The sequence below is a fragment of the Asterias rubens genome, chromosome 1, assembly GCF_902459465.1.
Source record: "Asterias rubens chromosome 1, eAstRub1.3, whole genome shotgun sequence".
Taxonomy (NCBI): Eukaryota; Metazoa; Echinodermata; class Asteroidea; order Forcipulatida; family Asteriidae; genus Asterias; species Asterias rubens.
This window is the reverse complement of record NC_047062.1, coordinates 4,553,985-4,566,755: the sequence shown is the minus strand read 5'-3', so window position 1 is coordinate 4,566,755 and position 12,771 is coordinate 4,553,985. Positions and strand designations below refer to the sequence as shown.

At 38.7% G+C, this 12,771-nt stretch overlaps 1 protein-coding gene across 1 annotated transcript; it reads right to left on the bottom strand.

The window, feature by feature from the left end:
- Window positions 1-2,883: 2,883 nt before the first annotated feature.
- LOC117306988 (lactadherin-like) lies at window positions 2,884-12,439 on the bottom strand. Its single transcript, XM_033791604.1, has 4 exons — window positions 11,965-12,439; window positions 10,890-11,001; window positions 9,810-10,162; window positions 2,884-4,696 (listed from the first exon to the last, which is right to left on the bottom strand). Exons 1-4 carry the CDS (start codon window positions 12,319-12,321, stop codon window positions 4,553-4,555), a joined length of 966 nt encoding a protein of 321 aa, XP_033647495.1. The 5' UTR covers window positions 12,322-12,439; the 3' UTR covers window positions 2,884-4,552.
- Window positions 12,440-12,771: the final 332 nt, after the last annotated feature.

The following is a 12,771-nucleotide window of genomic DNA, read 5'->3' as shown; positions in this document are numbered from 1 at the left end:
AAACAGACTGTGGGCACTAGTTGCAACATTGTTAATGTTATGGATCTTTAGTTGGTAACCAGTTTCTACTGGGCAAGATTTGTCTGTGCTTAGCAAGTTCTAGCAAGTTCTTCCCCTGCAGGGCTCTATACCGCTGGATTCTGCGGTTAAGATCACCATGGTCCGCTTGCTAAGCAAGCGCCGAATTCCTGTTATAGCCATGTAGGCAAATAATGCCTAGTTTGGCGCGGAGAGTAAGTACGGGCTCAGTCAAATACGCTTGACGTTTAAGCACGGAATTCCCTGCTTCTGTAAGCGCCGATTCTCTGAGTACGGCTAGCAGAACCATCAAATTGGGCCCTGCTCGTGACACCCAATGTAAACATCACCATTGACTCTGTTATTTATTAACCTATTTCTTTTGCGTGGGTAACAATCAATCGGCTGGTGGAATTGATTTAGTTTGGATTAACTTGAGTTTGGGCTATTTTCAGCTCATCAAGGGCGAATCAAAAAGAACGACTTTCACTACCGGTGGAGAAAAAATCGAAGTATATTGATTAAAGACACGTACTCTCTTCCAAATTTTAAACACGCAGCTAAATTGGTATACGTTAGTCATCCCCCAACATCAATAATCCTGATAATAATGGCTGTTTATAGGTAAAGCAACAACGTGTCTTATGTATGTCTTGATGGTCGTGTTTCCTGACGTATGCTGCACAATCTCAGTACGTACACGTGTTTTTTCTTGTTTGCTCGGCTGACTGCCGCATTAAGCGAGTAGTTGAAGCATAGCAGGACTAAAGTCCTAGCTCTATGGTTGAAGTGGGATAGGTCCAGCCGACTTTTTGTTTCCTTTACAGTTTTTCTTCGACTATTGGTAATTACTCAAAATAATTATTAGCATACAACCTTAGACCTTTTCGCAAATACCGGGGCGCGCGCGTAAAGCTTGGAATTAGGTGCATTGTGGTCTAGCTGGTATCCAAATTTGATCCATATATATCCCACAATGCACCTCATTGAACAGTCTGCGCTTGCGCATTGGTATTTGCGATAAGGTCTATTGGGATTGTAGCGAATGGACAGCGCCCTCTTTTGAATCAAAGTCCTTCCGGCATTGCACCACGTAGGCCTGTGGCAGGAGATACTATCCCCGGAGATTCTGTGCAGTGTCTTCTTATTGGGCAACATCAAAGCGAGCTTGTGGATTATGCATAACACCTCTCCTCCCCAAAACGGTAGAAATCAGTTAAGAAAAACATAAAGCCACAAAGCGATTTCGTTATTAAGGCTATTCGCTGCTACGCCATTCGATCGTGCTGGTTTTGGGGTTTTTTTTTGCGTGACTTTTGGGTAGCTGCTGCGTACGCATTGAATAAAGATTTAGGTTTCCGTGTATTTGTAATTTTATTATTCCCGTGACTTTATTTTCCCTCATTGAAAAATTTCTTCGCAGTCAATATCAAAAACACATCAAATCTTACTAATTAATCCCCATTTGTTTCAGTGTATAGTTGACAATCTTTATATAAAACTGAACAATAAAGCAACAGGCTACAATACACGGAAACGATATTGTCCCTGCGTGGGAAAATCCCCACGTACACAGAAATTTTGGTCTGAGGGCAAAATGACTAAAATTTATACCATCCTGTGTACGTGGGGATTTTCCCACGCAGGGACAATATCGTTTCCGTGTATTGTAGCCTGTTGCTTTATTGTTCAGTTTTATATAAAGTGTTATCTAATTATAGACAGCTCGATTTCAGAGTATATAGGCCTATTGTGTTTGTCAAACGACCAGAAGGCAGTTCCCGGCTATTAAGGTCAACTTGCCTTCTTGTGGTGGTGATGTACGTGCTTCAACGAATGTTACCATGGCGAAACTATCATAACATCGAGCTTAGTTGAGGCAACCACCACAAACAAAAACAATATTGACAGGCAATTTGCGTTCAAAGTGTTTAATTTTCCTCATTTCGCACACCAAAACGCATGGCAGAGTAAAGTGTTATCTAATTATAGACAGCTCGATTTCAGAGTATTTAGGCCTATTGTGTTTGTCAAACGACCAGAAGGCAGTTCCCGGCTATAAAGGTCAACTTGCCTTCTTGTGGTGGTGATGTACGTGCTTCAACGAATGTTACCATGGCGAAACTATCATAACATCGAGCTTAGTTGAGGCAACTACCACAAACAAAAACAATATTGACTGGCAATTTGCGTTCAATGCAATTTATATGTTAGAAAACAGTTTTTATTTCATCTTGAGTATAATAATAACGTCGATGTAGGCTAACACTAAACAGCACATTTTAGAGATATATTATTGGAAAAGGCAGCTACAGAGTCATGTCAGAACTCGTGACGTTGCGTTGCAAAAATCAGCATGCAACAATACCCTCACAACAACGGCACACTGTTTGATGAGCGATTGTGTCGTGTGGCCAAAGTCTTCAAAATAATCAATATTCGGGCAATAATTTATTCAAAGAAATTGCTCTCATGGAAACATTGACCTATTTGTAACATGTCAATATGAAAACGCGGATGAGGCGTTTGTTATTCGTTGAATAGTTAAAATTAACACTTAAAGGAACACGTTGCCTTGGATCGGTCGAGTTGGTCTTTGAAAAGCGTTTGTTATAATATGCATATGGGTAGAAAGATGCTGTAAAAGTAAAATACAATGATCCACACAAACATGCCTCGCACGGTTTTCCTTTTACCTCGTCGACTAACACGGTCGGCCATTTATGGGAGTCAAATTTTTGACTCCCATAAATGGCCGACCGTTAGTTCGCACAGTAAAAGGAAAACAATGCAATTTCGAGGCAAACTTGTGTGGATCATTGTATTCTACTTTTAAATTATCTTTCCAACCATATGCATTTTATAACAAACGGTAACAAACGCTTTTTCATAGACCAACTCGTCCGATCCAAGGCAACGTGTTCCTTTAAGCTCCAGGGGCAACCCTCCAATATCCTAGCATAGGCCTCTACAGTGCGAAATGCTAATACATAATATTCGAAAATACTTATGAGTCCCACAGCTTTTTACCAAAAATCTTACAACAATATAATATTTGTCAATTCCTGGCTTGTGCACAGTCAATTAGTTTTCATGATTAATTATTTACAAATTTAAAAGCAGGCCCGTCCCGAGAGGGCGCTGTTCGTGACGTCAATCGAGGCGCGATATTTGAAGAGAAAGTGTGTAGTCTGGCCCCATACACTACGTTTGGGTACCTTATCGGCATAATGCCTACTTACAGAACTACTGTCACATAGAAGACTGCACGCATGGCTGCTGTGCGGACGGTCCACTCGGATTACCCGGCACGGTGAATCGCATGCAGTGCCAACACAAGATATTGACGCTATGCGCAAGTTTAAAACATGCCCTCAAAGTTGAAACAATACCCGATTTTTTTCACGTAAAGCAAATGCTCCTTTAGGTTCGTCACGTCTTTCAGGTACCTTCTTCGACTTCCCACTAGCTTGAAAAATTGTTGGGATGGCGTCGAAATGGTGCAACCAAGACCAATAGTTATCATCATGGTTTATGACGTCATAATATCCAGTCTTCGTTCCAGCCGCAGTTTGGTTACATGGAAAGGGATGAAACTAAAGTGCCCTTGTATAGAGCGATATAAGTTTCACTAATGCTACTTGTATCATGCTTGTACAGAGCGGTATAAATTTCAATAATGCTATACTCTCACACTGGGGAGAATATGCTAGCGAATGTGCTCACGACGAACGGAAATATTTAACAATTGCTCACACTTCGCAAAATCTGCCGTGTCTTCGTTAGATTTGGTAACAAATTCGGAACGTTCACAAGTTATTCTTCACACCTCATTCATGATCGGTCAAGTTATGATGCTAAGGAAAGGAAATATTTGACACTCGCTCAAACTTTTCGCAACATTCGCTGTGTCTTCGTAAGCGTTGGTAACAAATTTGGAACGTCCACATCTTAATCCCCACCTCATTTACGAAGATCGTTGAATTTAGAAACCGGTTTCTAAATTGCAGCGGATGTTGCGAAGACGGTCATTCACCGTCGAATTGGTACGGTTGGTAAAGCGTGCGTAAGCGTTGGCAACGTTCATAAAGACAGTGACAAGCATTGATAGTAGTGGGTGTGAGACCAACCGCCATTTTGGACGAATTCAACACGAAATTCAAATATTCGTCTTCGCAAGAACATTCGCCACTCTGTCAGAGCAGCAATACGAAGCGCTTCCTAAATTCAAGCGATTGTTGTGATTACGGTAATTCGCCATCCGTTTCGTAATTAGCGTCGGTAAGCCATTCGTGCTGTTAGTAAAGCGTGCGAACGCGTAAGATCTTGATAAGGAGAGGTTTAAGGACGACCGAGGACATAATATTCACTATAAAATCGAAACATTTTGGCGCATTCATCGCGAATTTCAAAGATTCATATTCGCAAGAATATTTACCCAAGTGTGAGAGTAGCGTTTAGCAGCTGTGGTGATTACCAGTTGGTTATGTATAAAATAATAAACCAGTCAGGCATGGCGGCATGAGTGGCCAGCTCATACAACACAGCCAAGCAGTTCGAACCGAATAGCAATGAAATCGTTCCACTCCACCGGGATAAGGCGCACCACTGTCATCAGGATGGGCGCATCAAAGCAGCTTTCCACAATACCATGCGAGTTAACATTGCCATCAAAAACCTGGGTTGTTAGGAGAGAGAAAAAAAACCCATTGCGGTAACGTATTTTCAATAATGATGGATTTCGTGATCGACCGCCATATTTGATGTTATATAACTGACATACAGATCCTTGTCATTTGATTAGTTGAACTTACTTCACACGTGACATTCACTATTATTACTCCCATCCGCACCGGCAATCAACTATTCGCCCATGGGGAATGGCATTTCCCTTTCAACAGTTAGGAGCATCTATGTTCTCAATGTTTTTGAGCCGTACAGTGCCGCCGCGCTGCTGCTAAAACAAAGGAGCACCTATGCAAAAGGTTGTGATCTGATTGCTATTAAATTTGTGCATTGTTGAATACAATTTGTTCCGAACCAGAAATTTGTGTGATTGTTCATGTTATACTTTTATAAAATACATCAAATGACAACGATATATATGTCAGTTCTTATAAAACAAATATTGAGTGGCTCAGAGTGTAAATTTCACCTTGCGATAATATTCCTCCCATTCCACTCTGAGCCACTCAATATTAATTGTATAATAAACAATGGAAAAGTGAACGCGTGTTCGCGCTGTAATAGACCAGCAATAGACCTTTATCACGCTTTTACCATATTGGTCATATATTGTTTCATGTTTCCACGTATTAATATGAATGCTACACTCAGAAAAAGAATGGTAAAAAAAAGTTATGTTAAATGTGTTAAGTGAAAAAATACTTAACATAAGTAAAAATTAATGAAAAATTTAAACAAAATGTTTGTGTAAATAAAAAACTACTCAAATAGTTAGTAAAACTAATAGTTTACATAACTTAGCAACTTTAAACACATATTATGCAAATTTTACTGAACTGGTTGTAAAAGTTTACATGGTGTTTAGTAAACCACGATATTTTACTCAAGTATTGTGCAAAATACGCAGCGTGTGACTTGTCTGCTGATGGGGTCGCGCTCTGCAGTACCACAGTGTAACCACACACAACGTAACGAAATGGATCTCATGAAACCTTCTTGAGTGGAACTTCCCTCATTTAGTTGAGACGTTTGAAGGTAAGTACTATAACATATTTCTGTATTGATGTTATTATCTGTAGTGATAGACTATACACGACTCGTTAGCACGAGTTAGCACAGATAAAGGGACAGTTGAACGTCATATTTTGACTGACAACACTTTTGAACAGTGACTTGAATATCACAAATACATACGTAGGTCTGATCAATGGACCCCGTATTGTGCACATAGTACACGTACAGCATGCATCGTTGAAGACCATTGTACACATGTACATCGCCACTGTGTTAAAGCACCACCACTGCATACAGCCACGGTGCATCAGGCCAATGATTGGGCTAACTTTAATCTCTCATTTGTTCAGAAGAACAATCAAATAACTTTTCAACATTTTGTCTTTACAAGATACTGACAAATGATACAACTGACTTAAAATGCAAATTCTGGGAGAGGGGAATCGCACAAACACATCTACCCTTTGTTTATTTTAACCTGTTAAAGGAATTATTCAAGAAATCTCACCCCCCCCCCCCCACACAAAAAAAAGGACGAAAGAAAAAGAACAAAAAGAAAAATCAGATAAAGATCAAGAAAAATCAAAGTTTTCAGGTAGCCTACTGTTATGTGGGACTGCATATATAGCACCAAAATTATCTCTCCTCCTGGGATCCTATCACCTTATTCCAGAACTGCAAGTCTCCATCATTGAACCTTTTGTTGATTTGTTTATTTTTTAAGCCCCTATGTATTTGTTTATTTATTTTATTTTATTTCAATTTGTATTTGTACTTTTTTAAATTTATGTGCATGTACATCATGTACAAATTGTATTGCACATACATTGCAGTACTGGAACATTGTCTCTATTGATCTATAAGTGTTGTAATATGATAATTAAACCACTATTGATATAAAATAATGATTTAATCTGACATTGTGTGTACCCCATCCTTAAGACAATCAGATTAAATCATTATTTTACAGCAAAATTGGTATAATTGTAATATTACAATACTTTAAGTTCATTACAGACAATATACACGTGTCATACAATTTGTACTGCACCCCCATTGAAATTTAACCTATTGTGTTTAATATTATTCCCCTTTATGCAGGAAAACACAAGTTTGGACCAGTATTTGAAAGACATCAACAGGGACACCAGATCGCAACCATGCTGATACTAGGTGGGTCTGCACTGGCTCCACAGCAAGTGTTCGTAATTTTTGAGCAAATGCATTTGAACAGTCATCCCTTGTGAAAGCACTGGATGTGTGTTTCAAAACACATTTTGTCTTCGACTTGAGCTACCAGGAGGAGTGTTCTGGCGTTTGGGAGTTCATTGAATTGGTTGTGTTTGAACTCAAAGGCGGTGTGAAGAGCAGCACTATTCGAGAGTTCAGGGCTTACTGTTCATCTCATGATGCATCTGATTAATGTTGACCATTCCATAAGCATTGTAGTTAAAGAAGTTTTTGCACAAAATGTTTGCAAATACGTATCAAAATCATAAGAGATGTGATAGTTGTGATAGTTTGGATTTATGGAACAACCTTACAGTTTAAATAGGAACTCAAAGGTCAAATTCAAATTTGTATTCAACACCCTTCCAGTTTTGTCAAATTTGTCAAAATGTCAAATTCAACGCCGTTTTGATTGCTTAGCGACAATGAGGATAAACCAATAATTCCCCATACAAATTGTTCAAACCCAAAATTGAATTTTTACCTTGGAGTTCTTCTTTAAGCTGTGTTAGCCTGGAAGTATTTATTCTGACCTTGCCAATTAATGTAATTTGACCATTCCAGAAGCATTGTAGTTAACCCTCTAGTCCCTGCACCGCCCGAGTTTCTGAAAACCAATTTTTCAAGATTCTTGCAGTAAATAACTGGAATCGTAGTTCAATTTTTAAAAGATAGCTTAATATTTATGCACAATTTTTTACCCTTTCGGTAATGTTTGTATAAAAGTACAAGCTCCCATTGGGAACAATAATCGGCTCTCGAATATTTTTTTGTAAGGATAAAATGGACACAATAGCTTTTCAAGGCTTTAATCTGACTCAATGCTCAAACTAATTAAATGCGAAGGCGTTAGTTTTCGACAATATCAATATTAATGATGAATAAATACAGTTTCCTTTGTGTTTACTAATTGGTATGAGCTAAATTATTTCATCATCATTAGCTTCGATGAAATAATTTAGCTCATACTAATTAGTAAGCACAAAGGAAACTGTATTTATTCATCATTAATGATTTATGATATTGTCGAAAACTAACGCCTTCGCATTTAATTAGTATGAGCATTGAGCCAGATAAAAGCCTTGAAAAGCTATTGTGTCCATTTTATCCTTACAAAAAAATATTCGAGAGCTGATTATTGTTCCCAATGGGAGCTTGTACTTTTATACAAACATTACCAAAAGGGTTAAAAATTGAACTACGATTCCAGTTGTTTACTGCAAGAATCTTGAAAAATTGGTTTTCAGAAACTCGGGTGGTGCAATGAAAGTTCTTGCACAAAATGTTTGCAAATACGTATCAAAATCATAAGAGATGTGATAGTTGTGATAGTTTGGATTTATGGAACAACCTTACAGTTTAAATAGGAACTCAAAGGTCAAATTCAAATTTGTATTCAATACCCTTCCAGTTTTTGTCAAATTTGTCAAAATGTCAAATTCAACACCGTTTTGATTGCTTAGCGACAATTAGGATAAACCAATAATTCCCCATACAAATTGTTCAAACCCAAAATTGAATTTGACCTTGGAGTTCTTCTTTAAGCTGTGTTAGCCTGGAAGTATTTATTCTGACCTTGCCAATTAATGTAATTTGACCATTCCAGAAGCATTGTAGTTAAAGAAGTTCTTGCACAAATTGTTTGCAATAAAGTATCAAAATCATAAGAGATGTGATAGTTGTGATAGTTTTGATTTATGGAACAACCTTACAGTTTAAACTGTGTTAGCCTGGAAGTATTTATTCTGACCTTGCCAATTAGGTAGATTTTTTGTAATTTTTTAAATTCACTGAAATTGTTGACTGATTATGAAACATACAGAAAACCCCATTTTGCACATGTGATGTTTTGGATTGTTAATATTATTACCATTAAATTTCTATTAAAAAGTTGTTATCTTGAAATTCATGTTGTAGTCGCCAAGTCTCAGTATTTATGATGTGTCCATTTATTACAGCCCTAAACTCCATGAAATAACACTTTGCTAGTATTCAACACAAGCATTGTGTATATTATTACCAGTTTTAAAGGCACACAGTTTACATTAAAAATCGGTAAAATCTATACTTCAAAATTGAGTAATTATTTTACATGAGTGGATTTATACCCAGCAATTCAGTAAAAAAAAATACCCAATATTGATGTAAAGTTTTACACAACTATTTACATTGTAAAGCGGTAAAGTCTTACGTCACAATTAAGTAATATTTTACATGAGTGGGTTTACCCAACAATTCAGTAAAGAAAACTACCCAATATTTATGTAAACTTTTACACAGCTATTAAGCAAGATATTACCCAACGCCTGTTGGGTAAAGTTTTACCTTATAGTTATGGTGTTCGCCCACTACATCTAAAACAGGTAATATTTTACACAAGTTGTGTAATCTTTCCTCTGTGTGTAATATTCATTGCGCATGGCACCGGACTAGTATTTCGTCCAGCCTCAGTTTGCTTACAATGAGTTGGAATGGAGTAAAATCAAGATGACCACACGTGATAAAGGTCTATAACCTTGCTCGCGACCGCGTGTACTTCAGTAAATGGTGGTAAATGACGAATCCATCTATTGGAACAACGAACGAAATGCTCTGGTCAAACTGAGCTATCGTACCATGTTTTTTTATTTTTGTGAACTAAACCGTCCGCCATTTGCCAAATAATATGGATATTATTGTGACAGTAACAAAAAACAGCTCATGTTTAGTTCATTAGGGAAGATTTCCGTATCCTGGCATCACAAGCGAGATGCTTAGACAAATGTTTATGTTCTGAAGGCCATTTTACCTAGTTTTCAGTGCTTTCCACACATCGGTGTGTGTGGGTAAAAAACGACTAACATAAGAACAGTTGTTCTCACCTGGGACACTCCGAAGTCATCATTCACAGCAAGTAGGGATGACGTCAATGTCTCTCTGAACTGAACTTTGTACTTGGTCACCCATTGGTTCGTATGATCCTGACGCCCCTGTATGAGTACGCATGTCACGTAGGTCGGGCTGCCTAGATCTACCTGTATCCATTGGTCGAGGTTCGCAACGCGGGGTTGCCACGCACCTATGATATCAACGTGTGTGGGAACTTTGTTGAGACGTCCATCGGCGGGAGTGCTGACGTCGATGTACCCCCCTTCTGCGTTCCAACTGCTTGAAGCGGTGATACTGCCGTCAGAGATGGAGCCATCTTCCATACCAAGTTTGTTTTTGCAAGGATCTGATTATGGAAAAGAGCTTGTGGTTGAATTTGGAGTGCAAACAACCAACCAGTGATAATTTGAAATAAGATATTGGCAGAAAGTTACGGAGCACGGCCCTGGAAAGGGACAGTTTGTAAAAGAAAAGTCACACAATAATTACACAAGTGTAAAGATAAAACTCAGATAAAAATTAAACAGAAAATGTATTTTGTTCTCTCGAAATGAATGTCGTTCCCTCGAATCCAAAGGAAAATAATGTGTATTATTATATAGCCCGTTCCGTATTTTTCTTTTAATAATACTTAATATTTGAGTTTATATAGCGCTTTTTCACTCCCGAATGGGTGTCTCAAAGCGCTTCAAATTATTACCCCTGGTCACTTGGCCTTAATTCACTCCTTAAACCATCTCAGCTCCCTGGGGAGTATACAGCCTCGTGCAACAAATGCGCTACTCGGCTAAATCAATCACAAGAACCATCTCTGCCCTCACAGGTCCCCATTTACCCCTGGGTCGAGAGAAGCAATAATGGTTAAGTGTCTTGCTCAGGGACACAAGTGTCACGACCGGGATTCGAACCCACACACTGCTGAACAGAATCAGCAGAGCTTGAATTCGGTGCTCTTAACCGCTCGGCCATAACAGTACATCCTTAATGACTAAAGCTTCAACATTTTCAGCAAACTGTAAAATTATTGAAAATAATGAATTGTTTAAACAGAGTGATAGAATAAACCAAATTACTGGTAGTTGTTCCCATTGTAGATGCTTGACCGGTCGTTGTTGCCATTGTAGACTCTTGCAACGTGGTATACGCAATGGTTGTTGATTCATTGGGCTCGGTTGTGGCGTCAAACTGTACCAAACAAATGACAAAATCCGTGTGAAGTCAGTTTAATATTTACTATGTCTTTTAAAGGCAGTGGACACTATTGGTAATAACTCAAAATAATTATTACCATAAACCCTTTCTTGATTACGAGTAATCAAGAAAGGGTTGATAGTATAAAACACTGTGAGAAACAGCTCCCTCTGAAGTGACGTAGTTTTCGAGAAAGACGTAATTTTCCACTAATTTGATTTCGAGACATCAGATTTAGAATTTGAGGTCTAGAAATCAAGCATCTGGAAGCACACTACTTCGTGTGACCATGATGCGAAAAGGGTGGTTTTTCTTTCATTAATATCTCGCAACTTCGACGACCGATTGAGCTCAAATTTCCACATGTTTGTTACTTTATGCATATGTTGAGATACACCAACTGTGAAGACTAGACTTTGACAATTACCAATAGTGTCCACTGCCTTTAATGGCGTTTCCGTGTGAAAAGTGAAACAAGCTCCTAAAAGCAACCAGTTCCTGAATAACAGTCATTTTGTACAAGCTTTCTTTCGGAGGCATGGCATTATATAAAAACAAAATAATAAGAAAATAATTAATAGTGAATGCCTGCATCATCTGCATGCTCCCTCAAGTATTCACGCTCACCAATCTCATGTTTTGAACTTGATGGGGCCTACACTTTTGCAAATAAAAACACGAATAAGGAACACGCATTATATTTTTGTCACAGGTTGGCAAACTGTTTGGAGTAATTGAAAGAAAAAAAAATTGGATGCGATCTGTATAGCAATTGATGGGAATTTGGGTTTGACAAAAGCGATTTATCGATAACTCTTCCCAAAACTAGTTCTACATTTTATTTTATTTTATTCAACATCCGAACAGCGCAAGCGTTTATTACAGGATGAATAAAAACATTCAACACCATAAATCCCTTTACGGAATATTAAATAAGTCATTAAATTTAAACTTCACCTGTGATCCTGTGTTGATTGCGGAGGTCGAGATGTTCTTCAGTTCATAATACGAGTAGCCATCTTGATGATGAAATAACCCAGTAGCTTCCTCCCTCGAGGCGTTGTTCAGCTGACATACTCGATTGATGCGATCGTAGTTGAAAGAAACACATCGATGATGACGGAGACACCGGGCCGAACACCTTACAGCAGAGATGCCCGAGATATTCAGGGACGACTGGCCGAGGAGTCGGGCTCGATGCTCGGGCGAGAAAACCGCCTCTCGCTGCAGACTACTACTGCTACATGTTAATCCCATCATTCCTACCAGAAACACTTCAAGCAAACTTAAGACAACAAATCCCTGGTTCAACATTTCTCCCTTAATATGTTGAGTTCTTTTTATTGCGATCCACTAGCATCGAATTTACGGTTATTCTACTCCCCAGCGAAACACCTTTGTTTCCCCCTTATCAATAAAGTGTGTACGCCAACATCGAGAGCGTACGAGCTTTCACGAGAACAGACATCCGGGCACCTCATCAGCTATTTATAGGCTCTGTACTGCGTATGTGGCCCTTTTCGATCAATCCACGGCTTCTTGCGGAAGCCGAAATTAAGTTTTTAATATGCAGATTAGGCGCAGGCCATTGATCTCCATAATACTGTCAGTATAATCATGGAGGAAGAATGGAGATCAATGGCTCAGGCTAGCTTGGCCTTTGACACTGTGCTGTGCGTGCTGGTGCGTACGTACGCGCTCAAGGCTTCAGACGGGAGGGGACGGAGCCTCGAAGCCGAATTTAAACTTAAAGGGAAGGTACAC